General features: G+C 43.2%; 1 protein-coding gene across 3 annotated transcripts; it reads right to left on the bottom strand.

Moving 5' to 3' along the window:
• Positions 1 to 130: 130 nt before the first annotated feature.
• Positions 131 to 18,313, bottom strand: kdm5c (lysine demethylase 5C). Of its 3 annotated transcripts, none has more exons than XM_076740384.1 (29): positions 17,963 to 18,313; positions 16,102 to 16,249; positions 14,794 to 14,871; positions 14,563 to 14,685; positions 14,289 to 14,459; positions 13,943 to 14,077; positions 12,043 to 12,099; positions 8,794 to 8,917; positions 8,232 to 8,512; positions 7,956 to 8,114; positions 7,732 to 7,851; positions 7,461 to 7,619; positions 6,746 to 6,927; positions 6,437 to 6,599; positions 6,227 to 6,346; positions 5,944 to 6,138; positions 5,591 to 5,772; positions 5,313 to 5,437; positions 5,074 to 5,221; positions 4,910 to 5,000; positions 4,408 to 4,790; positions 4,144 to 4,282; positions 3,582 to 3,761; positions 3,270 to 3,398; positions 2,383 to 3,138; positions 2,182 to 2,224; positions 1,891 to 2,090; positions 1,051 to 1,239; positions 131 to 937 (listed from the first exon to the last, which is right to left on the bottom strand). In XM_076740384.1, exons 2-29 carry the CDS (start codon positions 16,243 to 16,245, stop codon positions 929 to 931), a joined length of 4,785 nt encoding a protein of 1,594 aa, XP_076596499.1. In that variant the 5' UTR covers positions 16,246 to 16,249; positions 17,963 to 18,313; the 3' UTR covers positions 131 to 928. The 3 variants fall into 3 exon arrangements, with proteins under 3 accessions (XP_076596499.1, XP_076596500.1, XP_076596501.1); XM_076740385.1 differs by lacking the exon at positions 17,963 to 18,313 and adding an exon at positions 17,516 to 17,533; XM_076740386.1 differs by lacking the exon at positions 12,043 to 12,099.
• Positions 18,314 to 18,991: the final 678 nt, after the last annotated feature.

The following is an 18,991-nucleotide window of genomic DNA, read 5'->3' as shown; positions in this document are numbered from 1 at the left end:
AAAACTGCGACAAAGTGAGTTACAGTGAAGTTACCTTAATTTGCAAAGAGAAAGAGAAGGTAGGAGGGAGAAAAGAGGTCAAATTGAAAGGAATAAAAGATGGAGTCAAAAGGATGGGTGTCTTTTTAAAAAAAAAAAAAAAAAAAAAAAAAAAGGCATTGAGGGGAGGGGAGGAGGGAGAAAGACAAAGCCAAGAGGTACAGATATCCATTCTGGGAAAGTAGCACCAAAAACATTAATGCCTGTTTTTAACACTTCCCAAAACTTACTCAGTTTAGTCAAAATGCATGTCCCCTCGAAACAGCATCAAAACACAAGATTCAATACAACTAAAAAATACAAGTGTAACCACGGTGCTGTCGTCTAAGTTCAACTGTCAAAACCTTCGGCTGTACCTCAGCTTCAGGATTCATGTCCAAACACAACTGTCTACGTAAACCCATAGCTTATCCAACTTCAACGAGTGGGCTCAAGTCAACGGCCTGCACTGAGGCGGGCTTCGGCTGAACTAGCATTTAATACAGTTGGGATAACATAGCATACTGACTGACCTCAGAGACAACTCTAGACCAAAGACACTCCAATTGTGGTGAAGTCCCACATCGGTCCAACACAGTCTTAATATGTTCTCAGGAGAAATGGGTCCGGGGACGATGGTCAATAAAGTTTGTGTAATACAGGGAGTCAGAAAAAAACCATGATGGGTGAGATGTGGGTGAGTGTCGGATGAGACGGTGGAGTGTAGAAGAAGAGTCATCGCTCTGTTAGTGTCTGAGTGCATGAATGAGGGATGAGAGGGGATGTAGGGTACCGGGAGGGGGATGTCCTGCATCTTTCTATAACTTGACACTGTCTTCTGGCACAGAATGCTCTGTCCCTTCAATTCCTCAGAGTGATCCACTTCAACAGAGCTCCAGCGATGACTTTATCACAAAATCTGTCACAAGATAAAAGGGAAAGTTTTAATCTCATACGCAGTCAGCCTGAATTACAGCTAGAATTTTCAGAAAATGAAAAAAAAAAAAAGAAGTAGGATGAACATGCTGTCACCTCAGGATGGATCTGGACAGGTACGTGAGGGGAAGGGCTGTGGCTGAGGGGACAGGTTTTCTTTGACTCTGAGGCGTCCAGTGACCTTTCACCTGCCCCTTCCCCGCTGCCACCTCTGTGGCTCTTTCTCTTCCTTTTGGAGTCCTTGGCTCGTCCGCGGCTGGTTCGCCTCTGCTCCTCGAGCTCAATCTTTAGAGGGAGATGACGAGGATATTAGAAGAGAGGCAGTTACGGTGAACAAATCTCATGAAAAATGTGAGTTTCCTCCCAATAAAGCTGCTCAAGATTCGATCAGTCCGACTGTTATGCCTGATAGAACAGAAAGGGTTTTGCAACAGCTCTGAAATGTGCACGCTAACAAAAATGACAAATTTGTGCATATTTGTACATAATCTAATCATTAAACTGCATGACTCAACACACTCTGAGAAGATTATGTAGTATACCCTAAACACAGCTGGAACTAGAGTACACAAGCAGCATAACACCAGTGTGATGCTGAACTACTGGAGCACTGTGGAGTTTATGATTTCTTGTAGCACTATGGAGCTATTTTGTGTGTTTGTGTGGTTTGTTTGGTTTTCTGCACGGGCGCACAGTCACACACATTTATGCCTGTGGTTTCACACTATTCCACAGGAAGCAAGAAATGCAGCAATGTGCCAGTAAAGGCAGAGAAGAAGAAGAATGCTAGCAAGTAAACATGGAAGGAAATGCATTCAAAATGTTAGTAATTGCTGTACTGACACAGTGTGTCTGAAATGTCTTGATTTATGACTGTTCTTGTTGTTTCAGATGTGGCTTTGATGTGACTTTGGGTTGCTTTGCACTTTCCCTGACCTGAATGAGTGTGTGCAACGTGTCCCTGCATGGAACAGAGGCAGCTTGCAGGACTCTGTGGATGAGGAGTGTCTGGTCCAGGGACACTTCAAGCAGATCTCCTTCCAGCTGCAGCTCCTCCAGCTGGGCCCTGGTGCCTGTTGAAAGCTCCACTACCTGACCTTTTAGCAAAGGCAGAAGGGGCAGCAGAAACCCCACGCCTGAAAAGTGAGCAGAGAGGATAGGATTAATGTCTGTGGGACAAGTCGCACAACTCAACTTCTGACGGTTACTTGGAACTCAGCATCTTACCTGTAACATTTGACTTCTTGCTGATGCCATTTTCACATCCAGCCTGTGGGCAAACAAGCGTTGTTTGAAACAGATCATCAATTATAATTCAACTGACAGGAAATGCAGCAGATAAAATGTAATAAATATTTGAGTCTGATTCACAGTTGACAGTCCATATTTGGTTTCATATCAAAATAAAGAGTCAGAATAAGGTGTTACCCGAGCGCCATTGCTTTCCTTGGTGTTCTTTTTAGGGGAATCCTCCGTCAGATCAATCACTCCTTCCTCTCCTTCACCTCCCTCGGAGTCGGATAAAACAATCACAGAGGTATCTTCTGTCCCCTTTTGTGTGTCTTCCTCCTTTTCTGTTTCACAATGGAGAGTCTCTTTGAGTTCTTGCAGCCTCTCGAGTGCCTGCTGCAGCTCTGGCGTCTCCAGTGCCTCCTTCGCTCGGCCCTGCCAGTTGATGGCCCTCTCTGTGAGACACTGCAGTGCTTCTCCTTCAGGCAGACGCACCGGCAGCCTCTGCAGGGCGACAAGTAACGCCAGGATAGTCTCCAGGCGAGGGCGCCGCGACCGCTGGCACCGCGGACACAAGAAGCGCGAGTCCCAGTCCCACCAACAGAGGGGGTTCGCTGGCGGTCCGGAGGAGGGGAGCAGGGAGGGGAAAGGAACGCAGCCACCGTGGAACCAGTCCTTACAGAGATGGCAGCGGAGCTGAGGGGTGCGAGGCTGCCCGGCGCACACACACACTGACTGAGGAGGGGTGGTGCAGGCGTGGTTACTGTTACCGTTCTCTTTTACAGAGTCCTCTGAGTGGCTGGATGTGTCCGTCTCCATGGCGTCATCCCACCTCCCGTTCTCCTTGTCCGCCTTGAAATTTGCAGTGTTAAGTCCAGATTTACACATGTTCAATTTCTGTAGCCTCAGTAGTGCCTCCTTCTCCTGGTGCTCTCCCTCTTTGAATGCCATCACCTGGAGGCAAGACACACAAATCCCGTTCACGCGCACAAGAAGTATTTATGCATAAAACATTCATGTCCAAAAAGGCAGAGCTAAACCTCAGAGAGATTAAAAATAGACGACGACATGTTCAATAAACTCACAATAGCTGCAGGGTCCCTCAGATCCTGCGCAGAGAGGCCCAGAGTGTTGGTGTCAGAGTCATCTAAAGGCTCATCCAGCAGCTCCGTCTCACCTCGCCTCTCTCTCCTCTTTGCACACGGACACAACACCTGCAGGGCAACACGGAGTTTAATGCATGCTCTCATCAAGGCTGCCTTGTCAAGAGCTCAGGTCCTAAAGTGGAATGCTGCACTGATATAGGTGTACAGATAACTTATGTTGTTCAGTGTTGACAGAAATTCAGTCCATTTAGGTAAACTCTAATAATTTCATTTTTCCCTTGAGTTGCCCACCTCCAGCAGACTGTGCGGACTGCTCTTCTTCAGGAAGGTCTTGCTGGCCTTATCCCTCCAGGAGTGAGCGCTGGCCACCTGCAGTTCCAGTTGTCTCAGCTCCTCCATGAAAACTGGCAAGTCCCTTCCAATAGCCACCAGGCCCTCCAGGTCATCCAGACATGGGTAATGCTCCCCATTCTACAACAAACAAAAGAATCAATGATATTTTAACAGTATGTGGTACAGCATATTTTGCAGTTCCAGGTATTTCAGTTGAAAACATTATGTAACTATTTCGATCCGTCATATTCGGGCAACACTCCTCGTTTGCGATGCTTGATCGGAAACAGACGTTGCTTTTTCATGTTTCCCAACGTGAGTTTGTTGAAGTGATGAGCTCTTGCTAATGAGCTGCCTCTCGCTCCCTCTCCGAGGACTTCTTTAACATGACTGTGTGTTTTTTTTCCCTGTTCATTCAGCTTATGCGCTGTGAAAAGGTGCTTGTAATTGTCAGGAAAACCTTGATTTTCATTAACTGTATCCACATTTTGGCCAATTTCCTTTTTTTTTTTTTTGGTACCTGGATTTCCTCGAGGTCTGTTACCCAAGCCCGTGCTCGAGTGAGGCAATCCTGCAGAGCCAAGATGTTGGGCAGCTTGACTGGAATGAGCTGGGCCTCGTTTACTATTGCCTCCAGAGTAGAAAGAGGATGCTTTTGCCTGGAAGGACAAGAACATCACAAAGAGACTTTGATGGCTTTGCAGCAGGACAAACCAGTTGTAAAATGACGACATCTGCGGCAGGTGAAGTTACAGAGAAAAGCTTATGATTTGACTTGTCTTACCTTTGTTCGAGGCAGATCTGTGCTTTCTCCTCCCAACGTTCTGCAATGGTTAGCAGCTCCTGAAGCTCCGCCATGGCCGTCTCCACAGACACACTCTGGGGCACGTTGCACCCTGCTTCCATTAGGTTCCTCAACACATCCAGTGTCACCTCCTGCCTCTCCCCTCCTTCTGTGCCCAGGGTGCGCCTCACCTCTGCCAGCCAAAGGCCCTGCTCCTTCAGGCCCTGGAGCAAAGTACACTCTGGTACCACGACGAGCAGCTTGGCCCCCTGCTCCAGCAAAGTCTGCAGCTGCTCCGGCGGTGGAGAGTCCCTCCTCCAGTCCCCGTCGTTGACCAGTGCTTGAGCCTGGCTCTGGAAATCCTCCACTGTCTGCAGAACCGCCTTGAAAATCAGACAGTACAAGAGGTAAAACGTAAGTGCACTGAATAAGGCTTTTTAATTGCAAGGAAAAATCAGACAAAAATAGAAGCTAGTTTCCTCAGTGTGACATAACTTCTCACCTGCACTTCCTCCAACTGGTTCATCACACAGGGCAAGTTCTGCATCGTCTCTACCAAGGATTTCAGTTCTGCCAAAGTCATCTTGCTTTCACTGAAAGACAGCAGAGTGTAAGTGCATGTACCTGAACAGTTAGTGTAAATGTTAAGTTTGTGTCCCATCATACCTGGTCTTTGAGCTGCTGAGGAGTTCAGTGCTCGTCTGTTGGCAGCGATCAATGTCTTTAAGAACAGTGTTGAGTTTCCGCAGAAGTTCGTTGTTGGGAAACTTTTTTTCCGCTGCTTCTGTCTTCAGCATCTCAAGGTCATCAATTCCTGTAATTTAATAAGAATTTGATCTTTTTCCAGTTTCTTTTGAGATCAAAATTTTCTGTGTCTAAATGATTCATATATGTCTATTTCCTACCTATCTTGTTTCCTTCTTCCTGCTCAAGTGCCTCTTTTACTCTGTTGGCCCAGGAATCGAAGGACTCGGACCGAACCTTTAATCGGTGTAACATGGCTAACAACTCATCCAGGGTATATCTGTACCTGCAAAGTGAAGGGACAACAGAGAAGATTAAAATAGCCGGTGGAGATCAAACTGGAACAAAAAGAACATTATCTTTTAAAAGAGTCACTCAGAAAATTATGGTTCGCTGCAAAGTATACACACAGACACACAGCTACACGACAGATTAATACCTGAGGTAGAGCTTTTCAGTGGGGCAGTTGCACAGATCCTGAGTGTGATAGAGACACACCAGACGCTCGGGACAGTTGGAGCAGGCCAGAGCAGAAAGGAAGCATGTGGTCTTACATTTATCGCACTGTCTCTCATCATCAGGCAGCAGCTCAAATGCTTCACGCTCTGCTTCAGTAATACCCTGCAGGTCCAACACACAGATTTTATCAGACTGTCAGGAGTTTTTCCCCGTGTTCTCATTGCAACATAACAATATCAGACTAATTCAGCACAAAACCAAACTGAACTAGTATTTACTTGCACATATAACATGAATAAAAAACATAAACAAGATGTGTTTATTGTGTCTCACCCTTTCCATCAGACCCTTCCGCAGCTTCCTCTCCTCCTGAACAATGATGAACATTTCCCGGTGTGTAGCTGCAGCCAGGTTGAGGTCTAGTTTCTCTGGGCTGGCAGCCATTTTGCAGGTGAGCTCCTCGTGGGAGAATACACAATACCTCCTTAGACGCCGGTAGTGCTCAATACAGGAACGGCCAACAGGCAGCTGTGAGGGAGAGAGAGAAGTGATGTTGATTATGCAGCATTAACGATGTGGAACGACAGCTTGAGACAGAAGGTGTACACAGTCATACCCAGTCTGCAGTGCAGAAGTTTACAGCTTCAGCAAAGTTATATCCCTGATTGAAGCCACTGTGGTAGGCTCTGGGGAAGGTGATGACGAACTCTCCGGCACACTGGTTGGTACGTACAACCTGCACATCAGAAACACGGAGTTTGATTAAAGAAAGCTTCTAAACAGACCGCATTTCTGCTGCATGCATGTGTGTCTGTGCGAGACCGACCGGTACGCCGTGAGACATGAGGATGTTGGGGTTCATGATGGTGACCAGCTGGTGCAGGAGGTCAGGTTGAAACTCAAACAGCTCTGGAGTCAGCTTCTTCATCACCTCCTCAAGTCGCTCAGCTGCCACAGAGGGAACGCCGTACCAAGTCTTGGGTTCACCCCTGAAGATGATGAATAAATGGGAAGTGAAGCACAGAGAGGGAATGTTAAAAAGTCACATGACATTATTTTCTACATTAAAAGCTGCAATTCTTTAAGCCTATGACTACAATATACTCCACAACAATAGACAAAGAGCATTCTGTACCAGTGCAGGTAGTTGATGGAGTAGCTCCAGTGATCCTCAATGTGCCAGCAGAAAGCTGAGAACACCATGCCTACGTAAAGCCAGGGCACCTTCATCCCAGAGATGTCTCCATTAATGTGGCACAGGAGGGACTGCTCCAGCACGGGCATCACATTCAAGTTCCAGCCACTGCGAGCATATTCCTGACCAACAAAGAAAAGAAAATGAGCCCCCCGATCCAGGCTGATTCCTGATTTTAATTTTTTGATATATAATTTGCACAAGAAAAAAAATCCCACTGTGTTTTCAGCCTATTCAGGCTGCTTTAAACGCCACCATCTCAACAAAGCGCCTACTAACCCCGTTACAACCAAACAACATTAGTACAGGTAGCAAACTCATGGCTATCTCATCCACCTTTGTACTGTACTCACAACTGTGTTTCTGTAAATGCAATTATGTTATTTTCAAGAGCGTCATTGATGTGAGGAGGGATTGCTTTATCGAGTGCACTCATATTGAAATGTTTACAGAATGCCACATTGACCTTTTACAGTCATCACACTCCATTTAAAATCTACTTCTGGTGGATTTCAACTCTTTACCTAAGTAGTTTTGAACATTGTCAACAATAATCTCATACAGGATGCTGTGGTCTTCACTCTAACTTTGACATCCACTCAAGCAAAGCTTTAATAAAAACAGCTGAGGTTACAAAAGAAAACAATGTGCGTACCTCCTCTTCCTTTGTGAGCTTCCTCTTGCCATTGTTCATTGGGAAGCCGCTGCCAAACTCTTTGGAGTGTATGTCCGCTCCATACTCAACAGTCACGTCTTCCTCGATACTGCTGACTAACCTCCAGAACTCTCTCTCCACAAGCTCAGTGGGAACCATCTACACCGCCAACGACACACACAGGCTACAGATTAGTCTCTCACATGATCACCTGTCAGGGGGGACTTCTGCTTCATGATGAACAGGTGATATCTTGTGTGGCTGTGCTTACATGGACAGGCATGTTGAAGTAATCTGCTTTGAAGGCATCCGCCATCTCCCCAAAACTCTGCAGAGTGTACTCTCGTGTAGCCTGTTCAAAGCCAAATGCTTCAGCAGGTTTCTTGCACTCCTAAAAAAAAAATGTTAAAAAGCGAGAAGATCAAAACAAAGATTAGTCAAACATGTCACAACTACTACAGACACCAACAAGTGCTTTCAAACATATTTACTTACTTCTGCAACACACTTAGGGCATCGCCAGTTGCCTTTTGGAGGATCAGCGAGAGGGGGTAGTAGACAGTAGGTGTGGTAATTATCATCGCAGCCATCACAGAGCAAGAGCTTCTCGTCGTCATCTCCTCGACCACACATCCGACACACAAAAGAATCCACCTTTGAAGAAGAAAAAATAAGAAAACAGTGAACAAGTAAAATTTGACAAAAGATTACCAGGGTCAAGTTGATCTCAACCTCTCACGACCACCAGGGTGCATCTTTTGGTCTACTTACACACTGCGGGTTGCTGATGTTGCGTCTAAGCCTCATGGTCATTTTTGTGCACGGTCTATCTGAATCATCTTCCTCCTCATCATTGTCTTTCCCATCCTCATCCTCCGCTTCTTCTTTCTTCACTTCTGTCTTTGCTGTGACGGCAGGGGGAGGCAGTTGGGGGTTCGATGTACCGCCGTCACTCTGCCTCTCTTGAGGCTCCAGTGGCTCCACTTTCACTGAGGCATCGCCAGGAGCAGGAGACACGTTCTCCTTGATGGTAACCGTTTGGGGCAGCTCATCTGAAAGAAGAGTAAGGTTCAGAATCGGAGGTGGTCGGTTGTCAGACGATCAGGGCTCAAAGTTGGCAGGATGGTTGTATCTAAACTGAAAACAATCCCGCCTATGCCCACTGTTTATCAGACTGAGCCAATAACTGAAGACTTGCAGCTTTGCTCACATTATTGCTTTAGCTGCATCAAAAGCTTTCCCAATGTTACTGCTGCCAGACTTTTAAGGATCTTATTGGTTTAACTGTGTGTGTGAGAAGGGGGTCAAATGAGGCTCTGCTTATGGCACTTACCTTTCTTCCTGATGCCTTTGTCCCTTGCCACCAGCCCAAGTCCCATCATTTTAGGTCCTGCCCCGTAGATCTGTAGCTTCTTCAATTCTGGGTTCTTCTCTATGTCTTCCTCTGTGGGCTCAGGCTGCAGATGAAAGCACACTTTCATCATCAAGGCACAAACACAACTTTTCTCCAAAGCCAACAGAGCAAAGCAAGGGTCTACGCCAAACAGCTAAAACACGAGAGCATAGCAATGCATCACAAGAGGGGATTATGCTCGGTTAGAAAGTGAGGAAAGGTTAGCCTACATCACAGTGAAAGCTTAAAGGTTGACCCACCACCAGCACACACAATCACCAGAAGTTGCAACCATACAGTCAGGTTATCATTTAGATTTTGTTAATTAGGATTGTTTCTCTCAAATCCTTTGTTTATGCTCTTAGTATATTATTTAAAAAAAAAACATTTCAAAAGCAAAAAGCTACTTAAAGTTAGTTTAGGCTGTCATTTGTCATGTATTTTAGAATTCTGTTTGGTAGAGAGGTAAAATAACATTCACATCATGCTATGTCCAAGTTGAATATTCACTGTTCTGATCAGGTTGTTTTCACTTGTGCTCGACTTCACTGCACAGCACTGTAGAAGAAACTGTAGCCCAAATACTTTTTTTATTACCCATAATCTCTGTCTCGCCCACTGGTCTCGACAATTACTGTGTTTGGTCTTGACCTTGTCCACAAAGTCCTGACTCTGTCCAGTAAGCTTTTTTTTTGTTTTTTTTTGGCCTGAGCCTTTTGTACTTCCACCGTCTGTGGCTGCTCTCCTGGCAGACTGGAGAGGCTGATCTGCTGTCAGTTCCACACAGAAAGACAAAATCCTTAATTCTTTAATATGACGTTCTGGTCGGCACCTTCATTTACAAAAACAGGCAATCTTTATTTGTCTCTGCCATGTAACAAGCCAGCTTTCTCATTTTAGACTTGTCGTTTTAAGCACACTGGTGTGGAAAGATGCCGGGCTTACATAGAGAGCTTTAACACTATCCAGTATTAATATTATTGTGATTCTAATATAAATACATTTGTGTTCAGAGATGTTTCCTGTTCAGAACAAGAAGACGGATAATCGATGGGTGGCGTTTTGTTCTTTTTAAATTGGGTTTTGCCTTGAACTTGTCTCAGACAAAACTTAAGCGGCCTTGACTTCAGCTCCAACAGTACTGCATTCTTATATCATACTTAGAGATCGTCTTCTCATTTCCTCTTCTCACTTTCTATTATTGGAGTCACATTCTGCGCTGTTCTTGTCCCAAGAGGGCTTGTTTACAGAAAACTGCAGTGAACCTCATCTTCTTGCAGCAGGAAGCTTTTGGATATGTGGACAAATAAGGTGAAAATCTGTTTAAAGTGATCGAAAGTTATGTTTGTTTGGCTTTTCACATAATAGGTAAAGCACAAAATGAATGAGATTTAATGTTGCAGTGAAGGCTTTATCATTTCAGACAGAAATTATTTTTGCAAAGTGATTAAATTTCATAGTATCACTTTTCATTAGACATTTGGACAAAATTTTGGGCACTAGTTCCAATTTGCCATATGATTGCAAACAGTACACACAAGTTATGTGCAATCAGTAATGTGGGCGGAAACACAAAAGGTCTTAATGTCACTTTCAGTAATCAGTCAGTAGTCTGATCTAACAAGAACGTTAAAGCAGGACGTCACAAAATCCCCAGTTCCCATCCAAGTCTGAACTTACTCTCTAAACATCCATTTAAGGTGGCAGCTTTGTCCTAATCTTTTTTCCTAAAAATTCGATTATATGAACACATTCTCTTCTCAGGTGCACACCAAGAAGTCGTAGTCCGTATGCAGTCAGAAAGCAACCCGTATTCCCACGGCAAGATAATTCATGTATGCATGTCAGGACATCTCCAGTGCCATTCTTAGCACAATAACTGAACAGATGCAATGCCATAAAAGATGCCATTCAAGACTTTTCGAAGGAAGGTGATGGAAGAAGCATGTTTGTTTTTGACTTTGAGCCTGTATGCAGCTGCACACCCTTCAGTCATGCAGATGGGAATCTGGCTGCCATACACTGCTCTTTATTTTCTGCATACATAAAAACAAGCTCCTTTTCCTGGCAACCCAACTCTGTTGACCAAAGGACTCTGCAAGTGAATTGGGGATCGCAAGCAGTATACAACAAAGCAGATCAGTAAGGCTTGATGGTGAGGGGCAGTCAAACTAAAGTTTGGCCTCAAACAAGCAAACATTGAGAGACTTAGAAGCCAACAACAATTCCATGTTCAAAAAGGGTAACTGATTTTTAATGCTTCTTAAGACTTCAATATTTTACTGTCCATCATCACACTGTGGTGCTCTGTACGTGAAACCCTAAACTACTAGGTTTTCCTGTGTGAAGGCACTCCAAAGAGAACGCATGCAGCCACACTGCTAGCTGCAGTAGTGTGTAGGCAGCAAGGCAGAACAGCCAAAAGTGCAAAGACACACAGGCAGCCCAGAGACAAAGCATTTCAAGCCAGGTACAACCACAGAGAACGAGCATGGGTGAAAGAGAGAAGGCTAGCGATCGCATCAGCCCAACAACTGAACTAGAGAAGTGTGTTTGGCAATTGGGGATAAAGTCAAAGCTTCTTAGCGCCTACAGTAAACTGTGCCATTTAGGACATGTGAAACATCAGTTCTTAACAACACTGCACTGGGATTCAATTCTGCATACATTCATAAATTCAAGACTAAACACCAAGTTTTCTTTTTTTTCAATCTATAATAGAATACCTCAAAACACACTGACAAGGCCCCAGGACAACTTTGTCCAACATGAGATGAGATGGTCTCACTTTTAGTAATAGCCCCTGAGTGTGTTCATAGAGAACAAACAGCTGAAATATAAACAAAGAAACAGGCCAGGGATGTCTTATTGTCTGTGTTCACTGTCTGGTCTAGACATTTAAAATAATGGTGAAGTAATAATATGCACCAACTATTACTATAATGCCACAGACAGCTATTCTTAATGGCAACGTGTCTGTAGCAGTCATGTGACCCTATTGTGGGTTGCCACCCCTACGCTGAGAAACTCAAGGCGCATGAATGCATGTTAATGAAAATGTTTTTGTGGTTAGTTAAAATAAAAAAAACGAAACATCTAGACAACTTCAGGAAGGGTGAGGTGGCTGAGGAAAAGAGGCGGGAAGAGAGCAGGGGCAGAAGGTGAGCTCATATGCTCAAGAGGCAGTACCGCAGAGATGAGTTGAGAGCCAGTGGTGAGAGGATGGGGGGCCAGATCCTCTGGACCCTGCAAGGGGAGACAATAACAGCAACAATAAACTAAGACAAGAGGAAAAAGGAGATGAGAGAGGAAGGGAGAGAGCCTGGAAAGAACCCTTAGCTGCAGGAAAAATATCACTGGGACACATTATTAGACAAGGGTCATGTTTTTAATGTTTTTTGGACCTCTGAAGGTCCAAAGGGAAATTTTGTGGACAGATGCTAAATCCTTTCCTTCAAATTCAAGGCTAACTTTATTTTTTGACACCAAACCGAAATGAGTTTGGGGACGGAAAACAGGGTTTGCCAACAAGTTTGTCATCATGCACGATACCTGGCATACTAAAGCATAATGAGGTCCAGCAAGTGGCAAACAATAAAACCAACTGTATAACTTTTTATGTTAAGCTAAATGGCTACAAAATACAGTGCCATCTGCTTAAAAAGTGTTAAACTGTTAATAAAGAAACCCTGCCACCTCAAGATATTGTCCTGTACAGGTCTTATAAGTAATGATGACAAAAAGTGAAACAATGCCAACTGCGTCAATCATTAGGTGACATTTTTTACAAACATCTGCATCAAATTTTGTTGTGTTCCTATCAATTCAGCATATAACTAAATATGCAAAACAAAAAAAGATGTGTTCCAGCATAATAGATGCAAAAAAAAAACTGAGGTCCACCAGCGAGCATTGTGTACTCAAAGTATGATGAGTAGGTCGTTAACAACCTGGGGGGAGGGGGTTCGGGTAGAAAATGAGGCATCATTACCTTGCATGTAACAAAAGCATGAGATAACAGGATGCAGGCTGGTCCACATTAATGCAAAGAAAAAAATGAGGTGACAATATGTGGCCTTTGAAACAAACAGTTGTGCCTGCTTGCGAGATGGAAGGCGGCGAAGGAAACAAAGCGGAGAACAAAATAAGCTGAGGAGCAGAGAGCGAAAACAGCAGCGTGAAGCACAGCAGCATGGCGGGGTGGAGAGTAAGCAAGCTGGGATGCGCTCTGAGTGCTTTATCACACCTTCCAAATACTACACTGTAACCAAAGCACAAGGTCACATGGATAAGCACAGAAAACAGGTAATATGACAGCATGGTACACGCTACAAGACTGTCATCCAACAAACACTTGAGTAGATTGTTGGCTTGACTTTGTGTTAGCCTCTAATGATGGAAGCTGTTATTCATTTGGCTGATCAAGCAGTAGATAGTGATCCTATGGATGGTAACAAACATCATGAGAGACTGCCAGCCTTCTGCATCTGCTGTTGAATTCATATCATCAAATAGCAAATACACATGTATTGTTCACTGAGGTTTACATCCTGGAAGTAACTCTGCAGATCTGCTTCAATCACAACATAAAAACACACTGTTGTTTCCACATTTATTAGTAGAAGACCAATGAATGTTAAGATGAAACTAAACTAGCAATTACTCAAGAACAAATACAAAAAAAATATCATCATTGGCAAAGATTTTGATGTGTGGTTTCAGTCCTGTGAGAAACCATCCCAGATGAAGTAATTATATACAGCTCCAATACCTGGCAGTTAAATTCATTCGCAGGTTGAAATTCACACCTTTAATTCAGAGACACAGCTGAAACAAATTCCTCTTTAGCGGATCAGCTGCACCAAACCCATGCAGTGTTTGTGGTCTTGAAAAGCAGCAACACGAACCAAAATTGGACTTCTCTCAGATTGTTTTCTAGGCTTGATTTTGAGGTGGTGCGGCACATACAGAAACATGATCCGAAGAATTATATTTAAGTGACCAAAGTTCATCCTGTGTAGGGCTACTGCTCATAGAGGTATGCAAATGTACTGAATGACAAGTCAGGATAGATACTCTCACTACTCACATCAGGCTGGCAGCGGTTTGCTCTGCGTCCGTAACTGCTAATTTTGGATGGCTGCACAGACTGTCGCAGGGGGATGGAGTGGGGCTTGTACTCTTTATCCACATCCTCACCATCATAGTGCTTTGGCTTGCAATGCTAGAGATGATGCAAAAAGAGAAGAGTGTACATTAAATCATGTCAAAATGTGCTTCAGATGACTTATCACAGCACGTCTTTTGATTCGAACCAAAGGAAAGTGTCAAATGCATCATATAGTGACTAAGCAACTGTTCATAGATGAACTGATTTTGAATGCTGTTTATTAACTGATCATCCTTGGTAATGAAAAAAGGAGTGACAAAAATACCGGCAGGCTGGCACCAGACTGGAACATTTCAAAGGGGTAGACGATCCTCTCATAGTGCGAGCGCAGCAGGGAACCGATGTTCTTGCCTGGAGGATAGCCAAGCCTCTGGGCAACACGAGCCCAGCGCCGTTCCTTACACACCATCTCAAAACCTCCTTCATCTGTCACAATCTGGAACAGAAAAGCATTTTTGTGACAATTTTAACAAATCGTGAAAAAAAACTGCTTTCATTTTTTTCATTTTCTGAGTCAAAACAAGTGAATGGATATCTACCTTTGACAGGCTGAAAAGATCAAGGATGCGCCTTTCAATGTGTGGGATTTTCAAGGAGGATGCCTGGATCTCCCAAAACCTGGCTATGCGGTCCAAATAATTAAGCTTCACTCTGGTCTCCGCCTAAAATGAGTTGCATGAAGGACCACCATGATTACCATGACCAGTTCCATCAACAACTTCAATTATCTGTCAACAGTGCATAATTTTAATGGGAAAAAGGGAACTTACCTCCAACTCATTAAGCCTCTGGATGCGGGGAGTGAAGCGGAAGCTATCCAGCTCCACTGAAAATGGTGGTTGCCAGTCCTATTTGGGAGGAAAGACACGCAATTAAACATGTAAGATTACATGATGTAAGAGCAACTAAATTATGCTTTGGTGTGCCCTCTACTATTCAAGAACTTTTTAAAAACAACAAGTATACATGGACATGGGAAATTAATGAGATAGTGAGTTAAGTTTGAGCTTAACCCTGGTTTAACTTTGACTTTCAGTTCCATGAACTTGGCTCAGCCAAGGAAAGATAACCAAGGTCCTACTGAAGGTCCTACTTTTTTAAGTAAAGTTGACACTATCAAGAGTTAAGGGCTTTCCTTCTCACCAATCAATGCCACGGAAATTATAATTCCTACAAGATCATGACATAGAAATGTCCTACACGTCGGTAATGTGTTTAACATTCAACATTAAAAATGACACATTATTCATGTTCAGGGCAGGAAACCCCCAGCTGACAGAACCTCTGGATAACAAACTCTGCCTGACTGGTTATACAGGATCACCTGCGTTAAGCTTTGTGAAACTTGCTAACTCAAAGACAGCCTGTACGGCTCCATTTTCATAACTCAAGATCACCTATAGGCAATTTGATTGGCAGGGGGCGGTGGGAGATACGTCACAGCATGCCAGTGAAATACCTACATGGATGACTTGTGCCAAAAAGAAACGTAACATCTTGTACTTAGGGATGCCAAAGGCAAACTTACGGATTTTAAGCACCTTATCTGCAAGCTACTACAGTATATGGAATTTATAAAAAAGTGCTAACATTTTGTTTAAACTATTAACACACTAAAAAAAAAAAACTTTTTAATAGCAATGCCCCCTCTATTCAAAACCACAGTTCCTTGTCAAAGTCTGTGTGACTCTGCTTATTGCGACAATACCACAGCATCATGTTCCATTTCACACTATCTTATTGTTAACATCAGAATCAAATCGTATCTGTAATGTTAGTTACTCCTATGGAGCACAAAGTTTTGGTGAGCAGGCTTATAGAGAACAGAGATGTGGGGTGTCAAAGTCATGAATAAAGGTTGTCAGCACAAGCCTAATAGCCTGACAAAGAAAAATGAGGAAAAAATAGAAATCTATCATCAGTTTCTCGGATGATGGATTAAACATTTCCAAGACTGAAACAGAGAGTTCATGGGCTTTTGACTCGGAGGTTAAACTCTGTGCATGCTACACATTACACACACAACTCAGGGAACATGCCATTTCTTCAACATAATCCAAACATAAGCAAATATTTACTGGTGGAGGTCGAATTTTGCAGATTCCAGACTTCTCTGCAATTGGACGTATCTTGGCGATGTAGCCCAGGGGATCCTGAAACTCCTCCCATGACGGCTCAAATACTGGACACTCCGGAGGAGGTACAAACTCTTCCCCTTCCATTTCCCTGACAACAGGAAGACCAACAATGCAAAACAAGTTAATTACCTCAGGCTCACTAATAGACATGACAGCACAAATGCAGCACGCCAAAAAGCATTATATATGCAAATCTTGTTCTTAGTTTGTAGAGACTTTAAAACCCCCAAATTTACAGTATAATTCAAAGCCTTAATCTTTGCTTAGCTACTTGACCTCCAGATACTCTGGAACAGCTCAAGTGAAGTCAGGAGATACAGATACTTTTGACAAGTATGTTCACTAGCCAGCATTTTGTCTTTGGCAATGATACTTGCGCAACACACGTCTCTCAATAAATGTTCCTAATGACAGTGAACTGAAACAAGTGCCTTGTGGGCGGATTCAAATTTAAAAAATGCAATGTAGAATGTTATTTAATCAAATGATGAGTAAAATGAACCAATGTATCAGAAAATAAAAAGCCTATTATACAATTACTCCAAAAGGTTACTGTATGTGTTTACTCTTACAAAAGCATAACTTCCTGGCCTAGCACGGCATTGCAATGCTGCGTACACATATATTAGTTAGTTCCTCTACGTGTTTCATAGCAATTTCCTCCAAAACTCTCCATAACAATCAATGGCAGACACACGGGGAATCACAGGATGGGGATTTTTTTTTTGTCCTCAAAGTGGTCCATGTTGAAAACCCCTCCCCCAACATCAGACACAACAAAACAAATGCCATGCTCTGGTGAATCAACAAGGCCCAGTGTGCAAAAAGGGGCAAAAGTTGTAAGCAATGCTTCATCAGCTGCAGTACAGAACAACAATCAAATGATTTAAAAACAGAAGTGATGGCAACATTTCTGTACACACTTGAGCAATAAGCACTGCTTCTTGTTATTTGTAGGAGCCTTCATAAGAGTCTTTATTTTATCCTTGGGTACTTCTAACATAAATAATATCGAAATGAAGACAGCTTGATGCTGGGACTTCAGTGACATGTATCCCATCTATCTTGATTCTTCTACGGCCTTCAGACAAACAATGGCGTGGAGGCCATGAACCCTAAGGTATAGAAGGCCATGAAGGCATCACTACTCGCCTGTGGGCTGGGTTGGACTGATAAAGCTTTAACGACAAAAATGCCACGATTACTCGATTACACTAGCCAAATAGTCACATTTAAATGTCGATGCTGCCTTTCATCTTGTGAACATTACTCAATAACACATATATCTGTTAGCTGACAACTGTTAGCTACGAGCTACTAAACTTGTGAGAACTGGTGTTAAAACTAACCTTACCTTCCAGCAACAGCCACAACAAGAGAAACGAAGAAAAAAACCCTTCTCTACCAATTACAATTATTTATAGTGGGCTAGCAAGGTGTCATTCATTTCTCTTCTTCAGGCAATCATGATGTCTATTTATGTCTATTGTTCAGCTATCAGAGACGATAACGCCGTTTACAGCTTACGTTCACGTTAGCATCAAGGCCTCCACTTCTCAGCCCAGTCCAATTGCCTCCCACGGGTTTAGATAACTAGCATTAGTTAGCTAACGTTAACTGTAGGCTGAGGGGAAAAAGTCAACAATATGACCGCACACAAGCTAACCTACATATCCAAATCGACGTTAGCAGCTAGCTAGTTAACGCTAGACAGATACATGTATGTGCAAGAAGAAATGCTAACATGCAGTTATTTGTTGACCCCTTTCTACTAGTGTCTCGTTGCATTTCCTTGACTGACCGAAGACACCTCGATGTCCCGGGGTATGATAGGGTTGGTGGCCGCTCTCCTTCCTCTGTTGTTGTGATGACTGGTGGTTAGCTAACGTTGGCCAGCTGTGCTCGGTCCAGTTGGCTAGCTATCGCTGCTAGCAAAGTTGACCGTTTTTCAGGCTCGGGTCTCCATATACACCGTTCTGTCAAACACTCAGGCTGAAAACATTGATGGCAGAGGTTCGTTTAATAGTAAACGAGAGTCTCAAACTTTATCGGTTATGTCGTTATCAATCATTTTCCGACCAACATCATCACTCTCCTCAGGCCGTCCTATCTTTCTTGACGAGACGCCATCTTAGTTTTTTTTCTCACGACCGAAGCACAACCTCTTCATCTTCACACCACGTCCCTCACGTTTCCTCCCTGAAAGTAGTACGCACGTACGCCAAATAAAAGTCCTGTAATTACAAAGGGGCCCGTTGAGGAAGAAGTACATTATTTAGTATTTATGTAAGTAAAATGAGCCATTCACAACGCAAACATAATCTCATTGCATTGCAGTGATCGCATTACTTTAATTGAAGTAAGTAATTTTCATTTTAAAAGTACGTAATATAGCATAAAAAACCGTAGACTCAGTAATATGCGTGGCCCTTTTCGTAGAGTTACGTTATTATCTTAATGTATTATTATTGTGTAAGCAGAACCAGTCGATGATGAGTGAAATTCTCATTCATTATATGTTGTTGGGTTGTTGCGGCAATGCATAATTGAAAAGTTGCATGTGTTTTCTGGATTGATATACAGCTGGCTCAAAGTAAATTAAAAAGTGCAATATTTCTTCAAAGCTGCGTAAAATAGAAATTCAGCTCACTTCTAACTTACACGCGGCATATTGGAGCTGATCCGAGGACTTTGCACCATTTATTTTACCAAATTATTTATTGACACTGTCTATGCCTCCTCATTTGATAAAATTTTTAATTTCAATGATTTTTCTTTTCTTATTGTAATCGATAAGTGTAATAAAATGCTGTGAGGTTACCCTAAATCC

The sequence above is a fragment of the Chaetodon auriga genome, chromosome 10 (genome assembly GCF_051107435.1).
Source record: "Chaetodon auriga isolate fChaAug3 chromosome 10, fChaAug3.hap1, whole genome shotgun sequence".
NCBI classification, from domain to species: domain Eukaryota; kingdom Metazoa; phylum Chordata; class Actinopteri; order Chaetodontiformes; family Chaetodontidae; genus Chaetodon; species Chaetodon auriga.
Note: the sequence above shows the minus strand (reverse complement) of the source record. Positions and strands in the feature narration are given on the sequence as shown.

Bases quoted from the DNA above. Each gene is read 5' to 3' on its own strand.
- kdm5c (XM_076740384.1), bottom strand. From the start codon at position 16,245: ATGGAAGGGGAAGAGTTTGTACCTCCTCCGGAGTGTCCAGTATTTGAG. The intron at 6,139-6,226 runs GTATGACTGTGT...TCTCCCTCACAG, and splicing joins ACTTCTGCACTGCAGACTGG to CTGCCTGTTGGCCGTTCCTG. The intron at 4,791-4,909 runs GTGAGAAGTTAT...CTGATTTTCAAG, and splicing joins ACCAGTTGGAGGAAGTGCAG to GCGGTTCTGCAGACAGTGGA.